Source organism: Macrobrachium nipponense, chromosome 33, assembly GCF_015104395.2.
Source record: "Macrobrachium nipponense isolate FS-2020 chromosome 33, ASM1510439v2, whole genome shotgun sequence".
NCBI classification, from domain to species: Eukaryota; Metazoa; Arthropoda; class Malacostraca; order Decapoda; family Palaemonidae; genus Macrobrachium; species Macrobrachium nipponense.
This window is the reverse complement of record NC_087219.1, coordinates 62,656,112-62,677,059: the sequence shown is the minus strand read 5'-3', so window position 1 is coordinate 62,677,059 and position 20,948 is coordinate 62,656,112. Positions and strand designations below refer to the sequence as shown.

Genomic DNA, 20,948 nt, shown 5'->3' with positions numbered 1-20,948 from the left:
AGGAAAATCCTAATATTTCTCGAATGACTTATTTTTTTCCTTTTTAGTGCAATTTAATAAAAGATTCTTTTTTTTTTACTTCTTCATATTCTTTTTATTTTTCCATAATTATTCTGTGAAAATGAATAACGTTTTGATTGCATTCGCGTCATTATTTCATCCCTTCTACAGCCAATGGTTACAAATCTGTTCCTCCTTTCTCCCCACTGTTACAACAGAGTCCATCATACAAAAAACATCTATACTCCATCTTCATTTAGGATTGACTGTCGCTCTTTCCCCAGCCCACTTCTGTTTCTGGCTGCCAATCTGACTTGCCTGTAGATTAAACAAAAACAAAAAACAAAAAACAAAAATAAAAAAAGCTGCGCAATCAAGTTTTCTGTACAGCATATAATGCTGTATAAACTCTCAGCCATGGCCCATGAAACTTTCTCCGCCACAGCCCGGTGGCGGTCTGTGTTGTTGACACCCATAGCGGTGCCGGACGCAAGATCATGGCTAACATTAACCTTAAATCAAATAAAAACTGCTTAGGCTAGAAGGCTGCAACTTCGTAAATTTCATGATTACAGGGTGGATGATCAACCTACCAATATGCAGCCTTCTAGGTTCAGTAGTTTTTTAAGATCTGAGGGCGGACAGAAAATGCGGACGGTCAGACAAAAGTTTTCTTTACAGAAAACTAAAATCAATATTGGCTTCTCCTTTTACTAGAACCAGTAGTGTTTTTTCTCTAGGTCAGTCATAAACATTGGATTATCTTAGTCTCGTTCTAGTTATCTTAGCGTATTGTCGCTTGGAAACATTCTTGTCCTCTCATTCATTAATTAACAAAAACAGTGAAGCGTGACTCACTTGCATGAATACGATTTACTTAAAATTTATTGTAATCGTGGTTTAAAAATACATTATTTTACACCTGAGTGTCTTATGAACTGTTGTGTTTTTCTGTGATGTGCTCAGAGATAGTGGCAGCACTTTAGAGACATCTCTGAATACCATCAAACCTAGTTTCATTGATCGAAATTTAATGAACGAGATAACGAGATGTTGCCATATCATTTCTCATTCTTATCTTCTTCATCTTCAACACTTTCCTCCTGCAAATCCTCTGTCTCTATTACAGTCGAGGGGTCGCATAGCAACAATCTTGTCTTACTCCTATTTGCCATCTCTTTCTTCCTTATACCACACTTGAAATTACAGGCACCTTTTGCCGTTGTATTTTTTTACCTGTATGCTTCACCATTAGCTCGCATTTTAAAGCTCCAGTTGGAAGAGTTTCCAAAAACATCAGGGAACCGAGAAGTTAATGGGCCAAGAAAGTTATATACGAAATTTAAAGAAATATCCCATCAAAATGCAATGAGGGAACCCTAAGGTCGAAAATCCTCATCCCTGTGAGGTCGCCGACGTTGTTTGTGTTACTCACCGTGAGCGTCCTCATGGCATCAATCTGTTCCGCGTCTTGGAACCAGGTGATCGACGCTGATGGCTTGGATCCCTGGCTCTCGCAGGTAAACGAATACTGCCTTCCCGCCAGCAGGGGGTCCTCGGGAATTTTGATCCGGACGCTTAGAGGACGAACTGGAAAAATAAGCAGAATGATGTTACAGTAAAGCAGAAGCCAGTGATTCATTACTTCGATTAAAACTGCAAAGTCTCCGTTTTGCCTCAATTTAGAATTTGAAATCTCACCATTTTCTTCCGGAGAACACAAAGTGTTTTCTGTTCCTTTGAGTTTGCCAGAATGATTTTATTTCAGCTAAAATAGGGAAAAATTCTGAAACCCTTACGTTTTATATGGAAAAACCTTCAAATGGAAAAGATCTGAATTTTTCTTGCCTTTGGCGGTAGTTTTCAAATAATAAAACAAAGTTTTATATGTACCTTAAAATACGAGAACAGTATTTATTGTCTTTTTAACAAAATATGTAAGATTTAACTAATTATATGAAAACAAAGCGACCTATTCAAATTAATAGTTTTGTGAAAAATGAGCAAATGCTAATATGGGAAAAGCCTAAAAGGCCACAAACTTGCAAAGCAAGGATCTGCATATCAGAATGCCTTCGCTTGAACAAGGAAGAACCAGAGAAAAGAGAATAACAAGTGAACGACAACAGAGAGACAAACAGTGGAAAGTAACCAAGCAAAACATGAAAATAACAAGTGAACGACAACAAACAGTGGAAAGTAACCAAACAATACATCAAACAGGCTCATACTTACGATTCATATCTAAGGTGACTTCTTGCACTAAAGGCTTTTGTTGGTTGTTATTTTGTGCTTGGCAGAAAAACTTTCTTTGATGGTAGGCTCGAGTCACCTCAGTGATTCGTAGCTCCGACTTGATGTGGCCCTTCGGCGTGACTTCGGACTTCTTCTCCACCAGATTCCTGCCCGACCACCAACTCGCCGATGGCTGAGGGCGACCTGGGGAAACAGGACAGCAAGGCAAACATTAAAGTCTGTCTGATGCCTCTCTCTTCATGGCTCGCCATATCTGAGTGGGACTTATGAAATGAGTTACGGGTAAAAAGTAAACAGGGGCATTTTCTTTCATTCTCTCTGAAACACGTCCAGTATAAGAGAATCTATTAAGTGTGAGATCACATATATATGTGCAAAGCATAAACATACACTCACACACATGAAATCGACATTCACATACACACAGGCCTTATAGTTAATTACTTTCAGGAGATGTTTAAATAATTCCATTTTGTCCAGTGAGTTACTGAAGCATCAAAGATGTTCCATTTGACTAATTTTATCTAGATACAACGGCGGCGTCTGAACAATTACTAATAAATGCATAATCTTGAACGTGGATAAACAGTGCATTAAAGTTCCCTGTTCCAATTTCGTTGCAACATCTTCGTGCGCTTTATCAAAGTAAAATGATGTACGATCATTTACAGTCATAATTCGTTTCATAAATGAAACCTCATTTTAAACTACGAGCTCTGACAATGAAATATGGAAGCCACTGGTTATAAATACTACTGGTTGCTACTTTATCAAGAATTCTGAAAATCGTCTTTTTCGTTATTTCGTAGAATCTTACCCAGAATAATACTTTAATTCTTATTCCGCCGGATTTTCTCGAATTCTTCATCTAAATATTTTAAACTACTGAAATCAATGCCCACTGATATGATAAAGAGAAAATTTACTATTCCTTTTGAAGACTATGGTAAGAATAATATCGTACCTGTGACAAATCATTAATTGGCTTTCCTTGGACTAAATATTCCTCTAACAATCAGTAACGGAAGGAGCGGAAGACACTTCAAAGTTTCTCTACTGTATTTAAAACTTAATAACAACACAAGTACTTCGTCCAATAAAATGAGATTCACACAAACATTTACTGGAAAGATAGACTAAATGTTGCCTACAATTGAAAATAATTCAACCTAATAGCAGCAGTTTTTCAAAGCAAACGTTCCATGGAAGAAAAAGACACATACAAATGTTGAATAGAAGCGGGAATAATAGACAAGCGATGGTTATGCCAAAACTCTGAACGAAAAATTCCAAAATCAAGCGAAAATTTGCAGTTATTAACAGAGCTTTAGGATGATAAGTTTCTCTGGCTCTCGTGCTGAGCATGTTCTTTTGTTTATGAAAAATCTGGGAAAACGAGGAATTTGCAAAGGCAAGCACACATCAAACGAATTAATTATGCATTTGAGTGAATACGAACATCTTTACATTTCTCATCAATGTCAATCAAACTCTTCATTTGAGGGTATGTGACCATACCCTGAATTGATGATGAAGCTTAAGTGAGCCAATTCAATAAATAATCTAGAGTTGGTAACAAATGATATATACTTTGTAAATAAGGAATTTCATCGGAAACGTATAAGTAAGGGCATTTTGTGTTTAAATCCTCTTTTTAGTTTGCTAATAAACGATTTAATGACTTCGTCATTAAGGTTCATCTCCAATGACTGTAGATGGCTTGCAACAATTCTTCCGTTTTTGTAATGCAATCAGCTTTATCGGAGATATCAGTTAGTGATTTTACCTGAATGGCTCCTTTAACCCTAACAGCCTTTGATCCGTAAATTTCGTCTCACCGTGAATTATTCCTATGATGAAAGAGCTTTTCTTATAACACATGGCCAAGCTTTTAAAGTAGAGTGAAGGACGCACAAATGGAAATTGTTGCACAGGCTTGCTCAAACTTTGAGATGCATCAACCTCATTAAATGTTATGGTGCTCATTTGATTCCTTAGAAGATAAATTTACAACACTGGTTATACTAGCGTCTTGCTCCAACAACTGTCATTGTCGAATATTAATTCATTCATAAATCTCGTCACGTAATGTGTGACGGGTTACAGTTAACAAATGTTGGGTAAGGCAGTCTAGTATGCCACCCGTATCTCAACAAACTTATTAGGTACCTTGTCATCGACATACCTCCTATTCAGCAAAGATTAAACCATTGGGACACTCATCACACTAAGTATTCTATGGTTACACAGAAATAAAGGGGCCAGGAAATCTTAAGGCAAAGAACTGGGATCGAAACTGGCTTTGATCATACCTAAATTGCTTTATCAAATGCCTGAAGCAGATCACAGAACGAATTTTTGTTGCAGTTTCTGAAAGTTATTGAACCTATTCCATATGTGCAAGCATTGTAGGTATGTTAAGAAAAACCTGCAATAACTAAAAGCTTTGAACATTATCCACATCCCTTGTATAATATATACTACCCATTTATAAATTGTGCTTCAGCGATCTGGTCGCTAACTTCTCAGGACAAACACCCAAACATAAATATAATGTATTTCTCCGATTAGCTAAACAAGAACAGTCACTTTTTCGGTCATTTCTTCTTACCTCCCGTTACGATACAGGACAAAGACAACGGTGATCCCTCGTTGATAGGACCAATGGATTTGCTAACTAGCGTTCCTCTGCTGTCATAAATAGCGAGTTTTTCTGGAGGTTCTGAAAGGAGAGAAAATTCATGTTCATGATTCTCATTGATAATCAACATCTAATCAGAAAAATAATACATTGAAATGGTGCAAATATATTCTAAACATATAATGAAAAAGTGCTAGGGTATGTAGAGAGAGAGAGAGAGAGAGAGAGAGAGAGAGAGAGAGAAATGTACATTAGCTGAGCTTGGCTTCTGAGAAAAAAAACCAAGACAGCCGTCACAGCCACATTAACCTTTTACCTGCTGTATGAAGAATAAACCGACCGAGCAAAAAAATCCTTCGGCCATGAAATTAAACGTTTCATATGCCCACACTTAACCGCACACACACACACTCACACACCTATATAAATTATATATATATATATATAGAATATATATATATTATATATATATATATATATATAATATATATAATAATATTATATACAGTTGTATAAACATATATATATATATATATTATATATATATATAATATATTATAATATATTAATATGTATGATATATATATATATATAAAATAATATTATAATATATTATATATATATATATTATATATTATAATATATATAATAATATGTTTATATTATGATATACGTGAGTGTGTCTGTGTGTATAAATATTTATGCATATTCATATATAAATGATATATATATATATATATATATATATATATATATATATATATATATATATATATATATATCATACATACATATATATAAATTCATATGTATATGGTCATTAAGCTACAAATGTCGTTCAATATCCAATTCACGACGCTACTTAGGGAATATCACCGAAAGGGAATTATAAGTGATCAATGGATTGGTGCCAGACCATGTAGCACTTATATACCCCTTCGGTGATATTCCCGACGGAGTGTGGATTGGATATTAAAGTACATTTGTAACTGTGTAATGATTGTAAATAAATCGGTGATGTGACAAAAAAAATTAAAGTATATATATATATATATATATATATATATATATATATATATATATATATATATATATATATATAGTATATATATATATATATATATATAATAGATTTATATATATCAACATTCATTAGTAAGGTTACGGCAAAGTAGGGGCGGAAGATTTTGTTATTGTAATGCTGTAATGAACAGCAAATGGGAAAATAGTTTTACGGATTTAATGGTGAGAAGTGGGCGTCGGAAAACCTCTCAGTGCCCATTTGATATGAATATGAGCAATTTATCAGATTTCATTGATTACTTATAGGTTTTCCACCATTTATAACATCTGAACGGAACTAAAAGACTCTTGTTGACTGGTAGTAAGAGTTCAAAATAGGGATGAGTAGGGTTGTCAAAAACAACTGAAATTACTGAAAATTTTAAAAGGAAATCTGGGGAAGCCCTTTAGATACAAGCAGATCTATGCTACTTTCTAGATGAATATCTATGCTTGTAAAGGGTTATTGAGCAAATACATCTTAGGAAAACAGAGGTATGTGGTAGCGTGCATCCTTGATGTGTATCCATTAAGAAAAAAAACACAAGAATTCCAATAAGTAAGCATTATGTGTCTACACGATAATGCACTATAAACAATTGAATACAAGGTTGCAATTGAATTGTAACCTTAAGATTCACAAGTCTGAAAGAATGATCCTTTCGACAGTAAACGTGCCCAGATTTGTGAGGGTTTTTTTTAACATTTATTGAGATATATCTATAAATGCTGTCGTGGTATTTACGAGAAAAAGACCATTCAAGATTATTGGAGCATAGGTAATCTGTTTACACATACAAGGACACAAGCGATTATAGTTTTATAAGGGAAAGAGATATGTGGTCATAGCTGTACGGAGAATGGAAGTTCAGAGCTACAAATTTTGTGTATTTAGTTTAAGCACACGTGCGTAAGCTCATATCCGAGCACAGAATACAAATTGAAAAGAAAATATTTTCTCACTAAAAGCTTCAGACACTTGTAATATATGTTCGCTTAATAAGATACTGTCTAGACATTTTTCGGAGAATACCGACTACTTACAGAAAAGGCTTAGTAATAAAGAAGTATTTGTCACAACCATTAACAGAATTCGGATAATGATACAGTTCAGGGGAGTGATGAAGTACCTGGTATTTTATCTCAGACAGCCGCCTTCGCGCTCCTTGATATGTATACCAACCAGAGAGGGAGGCCCTACGTTTCCCCAACCCCTTCTTGACATTCATTGAAAGAAATAGCCTCATTATCTTTTTACCTCTCTTTTCATGAGTAAAAGCGACTGTGAACAGCTGACGCGTAGTCATACAAAAATCGCACACAAAGAAATTGTACACTCGTTTAGAACAGGATGCTATTTGTTATAGACCTGAAAAAATAAGAGAATTTAATAATGTTCTTCGTATTTACAGGCTGCTGTCCTTGAAGCCATGATAACTAACGGCTTCTTCTGAACGTCGATTCTCTCTGCTCAAGGACCTCAATCTCAACGGCCTGGAAAACCCGCAGACAAGCACATTCCAGGGATGATGTAAGAGCTGCTGTCAATTATGCATAGCTCTTCCCACATCAATACGTTTTGAGCACCATTGCCTCCTTGAACCTATCATCGCGATCCTCCCTGCACACAGTTTCACGCTTGGTTTGATCGAGGTCTGCTTTTTGCAACAAGAACTAATCATTCGTGAACAAGTGACTGACTGGCAACCTATTATTAGAAAAGAAAACTTAGAAAAACATTCTGTGGTGGAAAATAAATCAAATCTTTTAAAAGAAAGAATAAAAAAGAAGTTTAGATGTTCTCGATACCGGGAATCTGTTATATGTGATAGACAGATAAACAGACAGACAGACGGACAGACAGATAGATAGATAGATAGATAGATAGATAGATAGATAATACGATTGGGTTTTGTGCATTAGGCTCCAAGGTAGAAACAAACTTCTGGATTTGTCACCTTTTTTTGTATTCCTCAGACAGAATAACAGATACGCAGACACAAATAACACTATTTGCGAGACTTAATGTTTCCATATCATTTTTTCTGGACAAGTGACCTCTTGGCGAATTGTTGTTTTTAATTTACTTAATTTACTTACATTACTTATGTTCTCATCGAGACTTTGTAGTATCAATATTGTCCATAATTTGATCTTCAAAAGAAACATATAAAATGCGCCGAAGTTTCTTTGGGGTAATCGAGCTTTCTGTCCACCGTATAATGCTGTATGAAAATCTCAGCCACGGTCCAGTGGTGGCTTGTGTCAGACGCACGATCACGGCAAACTAACCTTACATAAAATAAAAAAAATACTGAGTCAAGAGCGCTGCAATTTGGTATGTTCGATGATTGGAGGGTGGATGATCAGCATATTAATTTGCCGCTCTCTAGAATCGCTAGTTTTTAAGATCTAAGGGCGGACGGAAAAGTGCGGACGGACAGATAAATAGCCATCTTGATACTTTTCTTTTACAGAAGACTAAAAACAAGTATATACTATGCCATTATTACTCTTATAATATAATAACCACTTACAGCGAGACTATTTCACATGTAAATGACGTGCAACAGCAGAGTCAACGGCTGATTAAACTTGCAGAATAAAGTTGTCTAATTCATGCAACAGATGGCACTGATGCATGAAGCGGGAAGAGATGCGCCTCTCTGCTACGACTTTGTGAAAAACAAATATCTGTATTCTATACTAAGAAATATAAGAACTTCCAAAAATGAGAACATAATTAATACATTCTCTCAATATTCAAATTTAGCATTTTCTGGTGAGTGCGTATAGTTTGTAAAACGACCTGAAACATATTGCTAAGTAATTTATTGTCATGAACATCAGTAATTACAATATTACAAAAACTTTATTAACCTAATACAGTTTGATATTCAAATTAATTATAATCACTGAGAAATTACGCAATTTATCATAAACTGTAGCTGAAGATTTATCTAATTCTTCAAGGCTAAAGCCTTTCCTCTGGCGTTGTCTTAGTGTCCATGCTTAGAGATTAATTTACTCTTGATAACACTCAGAAAAGAGTTCCATGTCCACCAAACAAAAAAACAAAAAAAACATATCGAAATAGATTCACAGACCACTTGTACTTGATACCTATGCATTCGCAACACCCACAATGACCTCTTAACTTCGAGATTTCATCGAATTTATGCTAAACCACTCAGGCCCCTTCATTCATACATCTGTCCAATTCATATCCATTTTCTAGACCTGAAATAGACTAAACCTTATCACCATAGCATGTTGTTTTAGCTTCTACTGACTTCTAGATTGGATATGCGATGCTCTAATTCGGTTGACTGAAAAGCATAAACCCACCTCTTGAAAGATTTATATACATCTTAAAAAGGGGGCGGTAATGAATTGTTAATCTCAGCTCTTTCCGGTTAGAGACAGGCCGCTTAGTGACAAGTGCTAGGTTCATTGAAGAATGCTGAAATGAAAAACAGCCAGGAATGCTGACCAATGCAATCTGAGGTCGGCAACGCCTCGGAAATCACATGCTTGGGACATGCGGCACCCATGGTTTCTAGGCGCCCCGCAGGTATGTCTGCATGTGTGTTCATAGCATATGATATATTGGCTTGATGATAGGTAATGAGAAGAAGAGAGGACACTCTTTGAGTACTTGTGACAGTGTGCAGAACACACCTGGAAGAGGTTTGAGAACGCCCATCGAATAAGGTAATGTAAGACAAGACTTTGAAAAAGTTAACCTTTGAAGTGGGAGAAAGAGAAGTGTGGTGTGTACAGATTCCTTTTGATTATCTTTCTTGTGTGAAGTGGTGTAATAATTATGGTCTCTTTATTTCAGATAGGTTCAATATGACTATTAAGAATGGTGTGGTTAAATCAGACACTGAGATTTAAGGGTGTAATTACTTAAACCTGGTTCGGGAAAAGAAAATGACAGTTTTACGGTTTTTTGGGGGCCAAACTTAATTCATTTAATTCCACTTCAATGTTTTAAAATTGTTCCATTTTAATGTTAGCTAATTTGGGGAATAAAAAGTATATTTTTGTATCTACGGCGATTCATTAGCCCAGTTTGCATTTTAGCTAACGCCCAGAATGATCTGCAACGAACAAGGTAGGTGCAGTTGCGTGTTTGTTTAATTTTGTTTAAACGAGTGTCATTTGGTCCTAAAAACTCGTTTAAGATATATATATGAATCTGGAAAAACGACAGGAGGAAGAGAAGTCCATAACTGTGCAATGTAAGGAATTATGATTATCAGTACCCTTTATTGCAATAACGAGACCAGTGATAATTACTATTGCCTGAACAGAAATCATATAAATAATAAAGCAACGTGCGGTCGGCACAAAGTTCCAAAGCTCCGGTTCTAGACATTTAATTGTCCAGCATTTCTGTGCAGTGAACTTTCAACTTTTATGTTCCCTTTTTTTTTTATTTTTCTGTAAAAGAAAATGATTGAGACGGTTTTATCTGCCCGTCCTCAGATCTTAATAACTACTGAGGCTAGAGGGCTGCAAATTGGTACGTTGATCACTTACAACGGTATCTGAAACATTATTAATGCCTCTTTTATTTAACAGATGCTCGGCCACCTAGAATTGCTAGCACCTGCCTAGCCATAGCTCACATAAAACAGCTTATACATATAAAAAAAAATACCCCTCCAGGCATCAAAATTAAATTGCAGCCCGCTAGCCTCAATCGTTTTTATTCTATTTAAGGTTAAAGCTAGCCATGATAGAGAGTCTGGCACTACTATGGTGCCAACAACACAGGCCACCACCGGACTGTGACTGAAGGTTTCATGTGCCGTGACTGAGAGTTTCATACGGCATTATACGCTGTATAGAAAACTTGACTGCACTGAAGAAACTTAGCGCATTTATTAATTGTTTATATATAGTAGTGCAGTAGTTTTAATGTCAATAGCAAAGGAAAAAGGGTACTTTGGTTTTATTCTATCGCAGATAGAATAAAACCAATGATAAATAAAAAATTTCGAAGATCAGAATAAAGAAAAAACAGACTGACATCTCGAACCAAGATTACATATTTTCATCGAACGCGTTCTTAGACCCTTCTGGTTCTACATATAAAAGTAAAATAGTCTTTTCTGTCAAGTTAGACGGAATCTCTTCTTTTTCTGGCGAGAATTTATCGTGCGCCTTATTATTCTTGAATTAGACAGAAAAGAAAATATATCAATTTCTTCAAAAGGAAAACATAAAGTTTCCTTTTGCTCTTCTAAGCTCTTAGACCTGGTATCCTGTCATAATTAGGAAGAAGAAGAAAAATTTCTTTTCAAACTTGGTGTTACACTCAAGTTCTTCTTCTTCTTCTTCTTCTTCTTCTTGAGAAAATGATGTTCCACTTCTTTCTTTTGTAGGAGGAATAAGTAAATTAAGGTCACATTCCAATTCCGAGAATCCCAAGAATAGCGGCTGTGCCTCAGATCTCACAATTCCAAAGGATCATGAAAAGATGATTGTTATGTCTTTCCATCAAAACTGTATTTTTCTTTTTAGTTTTACGAAACTGTTTGATCCTTTGGTAAAGTAGACCGTTTATGATGGTAATGGTAAGATATATATACACATACATACATATGCTTATGTGTCACTAAATAGCGCGTGACATATATTTTAGCCAAGGCCACATGAAAAATAAAAGATGCAAAAAAGGAGCACCGAGAGCTTTCGTGTTATTTCAAAACATTTTCGAGGTACAATGTACCTCAATTGTACCTCGAAAATGTGTTGAAATAACACGAAAGCGCTCGGTACCCCTTCTTTTATTTTTTCTGTGGCCTTGGCTAATATATACATACATACATACATACATATATATATATATATATATATATATATATATATATATATATATATATATATATATATCCATGTAACACGAACGAACACATGTTTAAGAATATCCTTAAATCCACGGTAGAAGATGAAAGAGACTGGAACTTGAAACAAGCACTTTCGTAGTTTATTTTTACATTCTTAAATAGAAAATTTATATACTACGAAAGTACTTGTTCAAAGTCCCTGTTAGACTCACCGCCTACCGGGGATTTAAGTAATATATATATATATATATATATATATATATATATATATATATATATATATATACACATATATATATAAACTATACATATATGTGTATGTGTGTGTGTATGTATGTACGTATGTACGTATGCATCATTGGACTTCAGGATAAAACATTTGATCGAGCAAATATATATGGGATGTACGTACACTTGACTTTATTCTCTCTCTCTCTCTCTCTCTCTCCTCTCTCTCTCTCTCTCTCTCTCTCTCTCTCTCTGTTGTTTCATAAGTCTATTCTCGACATGATCTCAGTTAGTAAAGTTGTTTTGTCGGAGAAATATGACGAAATTTCAAGAATACTTATCCAGGTCTTCCAAGTATTTCTAATGGGCCACTTGGACCGAATTCCAAGAGTTCGCTCAGAGGAAGAAAACAAAGAATACAATGTAAGTTTTTCGGCAAATTTGCCAACCAAAGTAAGCGTAAAACATTCCTTCACGCGCACATTGGCGTAATAAGAAACATACTAATATTAGCTGCTCATAGACAGTGAAATACACACATTTAAGAACTCACTCACGCTAACACACACACATTCAAATCATACACACACACACATCCCACACATATATACATATATACATATATATATATATATATATATATATATATATATATATATATATTATTATAGATATTATTATATATATATATATATATATATTATATATATATATATATATATATATATACCTAGAGCGTAGTCTTTTTTACAAGTAAAGGATAACCGGAAGTCTTGTCAATATTTCCTTGTTTATTTATTAACAAAAGCACAAAGTTTCAGGACTAAACCGCACGTTCAAAGCTGTAAAATACAAATAGGAATAAGCATACACTAAGATATTTATATAAAAATACTGATTAAATTTGGAAGACATAATAACTTTAGAAATCAAGGCATCAAAGGTAATTCAAACGACAGTCATATATTCCGGCATTTAGGCTTAAACAATGAACGTATAAATTTATGCTGGGAAATTTCAGTCAAAAACTTCTTCTTTACAAACACGTGACGAGGAAAGTGGCAACGATGCGCAACACAGAAACCGATATTAAGACACCGAGCTTATGAAATTGAGCTTGAAACTATTGTGACGACTTTGTCCTCCGAACTTTTTGTGTCCGAACTTTTTGTGTCCGCACTTTTTGTGTCCGACCTCAGACCTAAAAACTTCTGAGGTAGAGGTGCGCAATTTGGCATATTGATCATCCTCCCTCCAATCATCAAACATACAAAATTGCAGACCTCTCGCCTCAGTAGTTTTTATTCTATTTAAGGCTAAATAAAACGCTATGGGACATGCTACCACCGGGCCATGACTGAAATTTTCATGAGCCTCAGCTCATGCAGTATCATGCGCTGTACAGAAAACTTGGGCGTATTTTTAACGTTTTATTTCCTTGCAGCACTTGATGACAGTCGACTTCCTGTAACTGCAGCAGAAGGAAAAGCAAATTACCTGCTGAGAATATATATATATATATATATATATATATATATATATATATATATATATATATATATATATATATATACATACTACATATATATATATATATATATATATATATATATATATATATATTAGAAATATATATATATACACATATATACATATATATACATATATAATATATAGCACGACATATTACCACAGGTGAAAAATAAGAGACAGGGTGTAGGTCCTGACCGGTTTCGGCTTTATTTTCAAGCCATTGACAAACGACTGATACATAGTATTAGAATTCACGAGTATATATACTACAAAGACAGTACTGACGAACATACACACAACAGTTTGAAACTGCAGATCCACCCACAGGCAGGTGTCAAGGTAGGAGTGGCTTTCAAAAATCATTAGGCTAAAATTTACAATAAATTCTCAAGGGATACTACCGCTTAGGGTACAAGTCCACACCTGACAGGTGTCAGGGAGGCGGGGTTGAACATCTCATTACCACTACTGCCCCCTTTACTGTGTTTACAAATATAATAATCCTATTTTTCATATATCTCTACAGCCAACCTTAAATTTAAACAGTTTACAAATTTCTTTTGATATTAAAGGATCAAGTTTATACATTCCTTGACTGATGTTCATATTATTGTTGTAACTTTCTTTTATAAAACTAGATTCAATGATATTCCTTTCCAATGCATTATTAGAACACACCAGCTTTTTTGCCCCTTCCCAGTTAATGGCATGATTGTTCTCACTAACATGTACAAATATACCACTATTTCCCTGTGCATATCTCACACATTGTTTATGTTGTTCTATTCTTTTTTCCAGTGCTTTCCCCGTTTGACCAATGTAAAAGTTGTCACAAGACTTACACGGGATTTTATATACACATCCTTTAGCATTGTCGGGGGAGTTCTTAATAAGTACCTGTTTCATTGTTTTATTGTTTTTAAAAACTACATTAACACCAAAATTCTTCAGGAGATGTGGGATATCTTTCATATTACTATTATAAGGTAGTACAAGCAAATTTTTGTTGTTGTAAGGTTCTTTTTGATTTTGATACATGGTCTTTTTTGCCGCTTTTAATGCATTGTTTAGTACATTATCTGGATATTTCAGTTTCTTGCCTATATTCTGAATCTTATCTATTTCCTCATCTATATATTCTGGGCTACATACCCGTAGTGCTCTTAAAAACATAGAAGCAAACACTGATCTTTTAACCTTATTGTTTTGTCTAGAATAGAAATGTACATAGGAAGAAATATATAGGTTTTCTGTAAACACTATACTTAAACCCACTACTATTCCTCCGTATGAGGACATCCAAAAAGGGTAGGCATTCATCTTTTTCTATTCCATAGTAAATTTAATTGATGGTACTAATTGATTTAACCTGGCAAAAAAGTTATTTACATCTTCATTCCCTGGCCATACACAAATTATGTCGTCAACATATCTAAACCAAGGTACATTGCGTGGAAATTATATTATTTAAAATTTTCTTGCTTTTCAAAAAATTACCATATATAAAATTACTTAGCTTACTGGGGACAAGAGGGTTTTCCCATTGCCATACCAAAATTTTGTGAGTAGAATTTTCCGTTGAATTCAAATTTACAGTCTTTAACACATAATTTTATTAGTTCAATTAAGGTGCTTTTAGAAAATGGAATATCCAGTTGTTTGTTTTTCTAATAATTCCGATAAAAACTCCAATAAATCATCAATAGGCACTTTTGTGAATAGAGATACTACATCGAAGCTCACCAGTCTCGATTCACTATTAACTTTTACACTATTTAGTTTATCTATCAGGTCCACATTATTCTTAATATTGGCATTAGAGATGTTACCTACCAATGGGTTAAGGATATCCACTAAATATTTTGCTAATTTATAAGATGCGGAACCCACTGAGCTGATAATTGGTCTGGCAGGGAAGTTTGCTTTATGGGTTTTTATCGTACCATACATATACGGTAGCGATGGGGAGGTCACACACACCTTCTTTATAAGACTTTCGTTGCCTTTTAACAGATTTTTCACTTTTTTATTAAAACCACTATTCACACTTTCTATCGGGTTCTTATTTAATTCTTTATAAGTGCTATTATCACCCAAAAGACTTTCCATTTTTTCTATGTATTCATTTTTGTTTAAAATTACTAGGGCACCTGATTTATCTGCTTTTGTCATGTGTATATCTTTATCTTTTTTTCAGTTCATTGATGGCATTCATAAATCTTTTGGGTACGTTTGTGGTGTCTGACTTTTTCATGCTTCCATAAATCACTCCCTTAATTATGTTGACATCTTCACTAGTTAAATCACTATATTTTTCTAAGTTGGAGTTTTTATCGGAATTATTAGAAAACAAACAACTGGATATTCCATTTTCTAAAAGCACCTTAATTGAACTAATAAAATTATGTGTTAAAGACTGTAAATTTGAATTCAACGGAAAATTCTACTCACAAAATTTTGGTATGGCAATGGGAAACCCTCTGTCCCCAGTGCTAAGTAATTTATATATGGAATTTTTTGAAAAGAAAATTTTAAATAATATAATTCCACGCAATGTACCTTGGTTTAGATATGTTGACGACATAATTTGTGTATGGCCAGGGAATGAAGATGTAAATAACTTTTTTGCCAGGTTAAATCAATTAGTACCATCAATTAAATTTACTATGGAAATAGAAAAAGATGAATGCCTACCCTTTTTGGATGTCCTCATACGGAGAAATAGTAGTGGGTTTAAGTATAGTGTTTACAGAAAACCTACTAATATTTCTTCCTATGTACATTTCTATTCTGGACAAAACAATAAGGTTAAAAGATCAGTGTTTGCTTCTATGTTTTTAAGAGCACTACGGGTATGTAGCCCAGAATATATAGATGAGGAAATAGATAAGATTCAGAATATAGGCAAGAAACTGAAATATCCAGATAATGTACTAAATCAATGCATTAAAAGCGGCAAAAAAGACCATGTATCAAAATCAAAAAGAACCTTACAACAACAAAAATTTGCTTGTACTACCTTATAATAGTAATATGAAAGATATCCCACATCTCCTGAAGAATTTTGGTGTTAATGTAGTTTTTAAAAACAATAAAACAATGAAACAGGTACTTATTAAGAACTCCCCCGACAATGCTAAAGGATGTGTATATAAAATCCCGTGTAAGTCTTGTGACAACTTTTACATTGGTCAAACGGGGAAAGCACTGGAAAAAAGAATAGAACAACATAAACAATGTGTGAGATATGCACAGGGAAATAGTGGTATATTTGTACATGTTAGTGAGAACAATCATGCCATTAACTGGGAAGGGGCAAAAAAGCTGGTGTGTTTCTAATAATGCATTGGAAAGTTACAACAATAATATGAACATCAGTCAAGGAATGTATAAACTTGATCCTTTAATATCAAAAGAAATTTGTAAACTGTTTAAATTTTAAGGTTGGCTGTAGAGATATATGAAAAATAGGATTATTATATTTGTAAACACAGTAAAGGGGGCAGTAGTGGTAATGAGATGTTCAACCCCGCCTCCCTGACACCTGTCAGGTGTGGACTTGTACCTAAGCGGTAGTATCCCTTGAGAATTTATTGTAAATTTAAGCCTAATGATTTTTGAAAGCCACTCCTACCTTGACACCTGCCTGTGGGTGGATCTGCAGTTTCAAACAGTTGTGTGTATGTTCGTCAGTACTGTCTTTGTAGTAATATATACTCGTGAATTAATAATCTATGTATCAGTCGTTTGTCAATGGCTTGAAAATAAAGCCGAAACCGGTCAGGACCTACACCCTGTCTCTTATTTTTCACCTGTGGATATGTGTGATAAATGAATCACGTGCTAAAGTGATTATAATCATATATATATATATATATATATATATATATATATATTATATATATATATATATATAGTATATATATATATATATAGTATATATATATATATATATATATATATATATATATATATATATATATATATATATATATATATATATATAGAGTCATCCGACGTACGTTTTCCGAAAGCAAGCATCTGCCGGCAGGTGGCGCAGGTGTGCGGCAGCGGGAAGACTTCGTGAATAAAATATGACGGGCTCCCGGAGAGCAGTAGCAAGTTTGTCGGAAAACAAGGCAATGTGCTCGGAAAAGAAAATGAATAAGTGATGCCCTTGGAAAGGAATAAACGTTCAAGAAGCGTCTCCTAATTTAAACTTTCGATGCAAATGAAGGATGAAGGCCCATTACCGTGAATTTATTTCTCCTCCGAGGAATATACATATGCAGAGATGGGAAGCGGAAACTTATGAAGCCGCAGAGCGAAAACAAAAGGATGAAACAAAATAAAAAAAAAAAGATCTGTGAACGCCCAAACTTCCGCCGCTTTTAATGACGAATTTCCCGGAGTTAGGAATGAAATTTGAAATGCAAAGGAGGGTAATAAAACTCCCTCGGCTCTTAGTTGAATTGCATTTATCTTTTCCCGTTTTTTCTTTTATTTTTTGACTGAGAAGCAAACACGGGATGTAAATGATCTACCTAGAAGCAGTTGCATTGATGTCGCTCATGGCCTCAGTCCATGACCTACATCAGAGGTGGCCAAACAGTCGATCGCGATCTACCAGTCGATCACGGCTACTGGTTTGGTCGATCGCCGTCCCCCCACGATCCTATATGAGCAAACAAAATCACAATCATATATATATATATATATATATTAGATATATATATATATATATATAGATATATATATATATATAGTATATATATATATATATATATATATATACATATATATATATATATATATATATATATATTATATATATATATATATATATATATATTATATATATATATATATATATGTATATATATATATATATATATATATATATATATATATAGATATATATATATATATATTATATATATATATATATATATATATACGCATATATATATATATATATATATATATATATATATATATATATATATATATATATAAGTAGGGCAATTGTACTCATGTTTTAACGTACTATGGCGCCATTTGAAATTTTTCCCCCACGTAATACTATATGATTATATAGTATGGTAGATGGTAAAAGAGTTCCAGTCTCTGGAGTAGATCCCAGAGTCCTAAATTCTGGCCACCCCGGACCTAACGTGTCAGGGATGCATTAGTAAAAGCGAGTTCCCGGAATTGGCGCTCTCTTATTCACATACAACAAATAATAGAATAAACTGTCATCGTTTTAATGAAACAATACAACGGGCAGCTTTAACCGGCATTTAGCGGGAGAGATGAAACCCTACAAAAGAACGCCGCTCTTTTATGGTTTCCCGGGAAAGACAATAGAAAGCCCAAACCGAGTTGGTCATCTCATTGATACGAAGCCAGATCTGTATTACATTTCTGTCCTGGAGTTGATTCGTTCTCGGGTATTTTTTCTTGTGTTTTATGTGCAGCGCCTTCATGTCCTTCCTTCCCTCCTGTTCGTTTACGCACAATAGATTCTCATAGATATTGCACTTCCACCACCGTATCTACGGCCCTACCAGAATTCGTTTTCTTTTTGTATGTTATTTCATTATCCAACTATTCTTGTAGTTTTATAAATTACTTTATTTTTTAATGACATTTTATTGTCAAAATATTTTCGTTGATTTTGAAACCATTCAAGTACCATGTTTACCATATTTTTTCCCCTGCATTCTTGAAAGTTTACGCATTTTCATGATGGCTCGTTGATGTATGTCATTTTCTTTCTATTGATTTCACTTTCTTTATCCTCATTATCTATAATTGATTTTTTTCCATTTCCTATAATATTTTAGTTTGATTTCATTCGTCTTTACTTCTACCTTCATAACGCTTCTTATTTGTCTAGTGCTTGGCGACTTTTGTGAACATATTTTATCTCTGAGGCGATTCTTCCCTTGGTTTCCACTTTTCTGAGAATCTTCCTTATATTGGCGATTGATTCTAACATTTTCTAAATGCATGTAACGAATCTGGTCCCTTTTTTTCTCTCTCTATTAAATTTAATTACTATTTTCTACATCTACCATTTATGGAGTCAGTTTCTGGCTCAGCACTTCATAATCATTAAAAAAAAATTTTAAGTACATCTTGCTTCAACCAGACCACTGACCTGATTAACAGCTCTCCTAGGGCTGGCCCGAAGGAGTAGATATTTTTACGTGGCTAGGAACCAATTGGTTACCTAGCGACGGGACCTACAGCTTATTGTGGGATCTGAACCACATTAAACGGAGAAAACAATTTCTAATCACGAGAAACAAATTCCTTTGATTCCAAGTTGTCAGAACTGAGAAACGAACTCGGGACTATCGGAACGGTAGGTGAGCACGTTAACCACTCAATCAACGAGGAACTTCCCTAATTATGACATTAACTATTGCATATCTTGCTAATCACCTTACGTCGGCTATCCATTCAACTATCACCTCATCAGCAGCTTCAATGTGCTTCTTTACTATTGTATTTTAGGGTATAAATGCAATAAAGCAAATTTTAATGAAGGTTGCGCTTTGGTTATCTTCTCAATAGGGATCAACAGTTAATGAGTTGGATCTTGATCATCCTGGGGCTTCGAATAGTCTTGTCTAATTCAGGAATTAAAATCACATTGTTCTGTATGAACGGTGATCAGAAAACTGATCAGAATTGTTTTTGTAATTTGGGTGATATAGTGGACGTCGGATTACAATACCCAATCAGTCCATCCATCTAATCGCAGCGTTTGTATTCTAAATTCCTACTGAAGTTGCTCCAAATGAACAGAAATGGTGTGATCAGCTCCCTCATCACTGACAGATATTCCAACAACATGCAATACGTACAAGTAGAGACTCCGAACTGAGCTGTGTAAATAATACACTAACGATCGATTAATATCATTATAATATACAGCTATACACACACACACACACGCACACACACACACACACACACACATATAAATATATTATATATATATATATATATATATATATATATATATATATATATTTATATATATATATATATATATATATATTTATATATATATATATGCGTATGTGTGTGCGTATTTTATATATACATACATATATATATATATATATATATATATATATATATATATATATATATATGCGTAAGTGTATTAGAGCTACAAATGTCATTTAATATCTAATTCGCTCTACCTCGGAATTGATATATTTTCATATATGTACAGAAGGGGAATTTTTAATTGATAATAATTTCGTCCCCTCATGGGATCGAACCACTGTCCAGTGGACGAGAACGAAATCACGACGGACAGTGACATTGCCGTCCTGATTTCGTTCTCG

General features: G+C 34.1%; 1 protein-coding gene across 3 annotated transcripts in view; it reads right to left on the bottom strand.

Moving 5' to 3' along the window:
- The window catches only part of LOC135203233 (hemicentin-2-like), a 423,654-nt gene that overhangs the window by 118,983 nt on the left and 283,723 nt on the right, over positions 1 to 20,948 (bottom strand). For all 3 annotated transcript variants that reach the window (XM_064233007.1, XM_064233009.1, XM_064233008.1), the window contains 3 exons: positions 4,868 to 4,978; positions 2,236 to 2,439; positions 1,436 to 1,590 (listed from right to left, as the gene is read on the bottom strand). In XM_064233007.1, the coding sequence (XP_064089077.1) occupies positions 1,436 to 1,590; positions 2,236 to 2,439; positions 4,868 to 4,978 (470 nt within the window). The remainder of the gene's footprint in view (positions 1 to 1,435; positions 1,591 to 2,235; positions 2,440 to 4,867; positions 4,979 to 20,948) is intronic.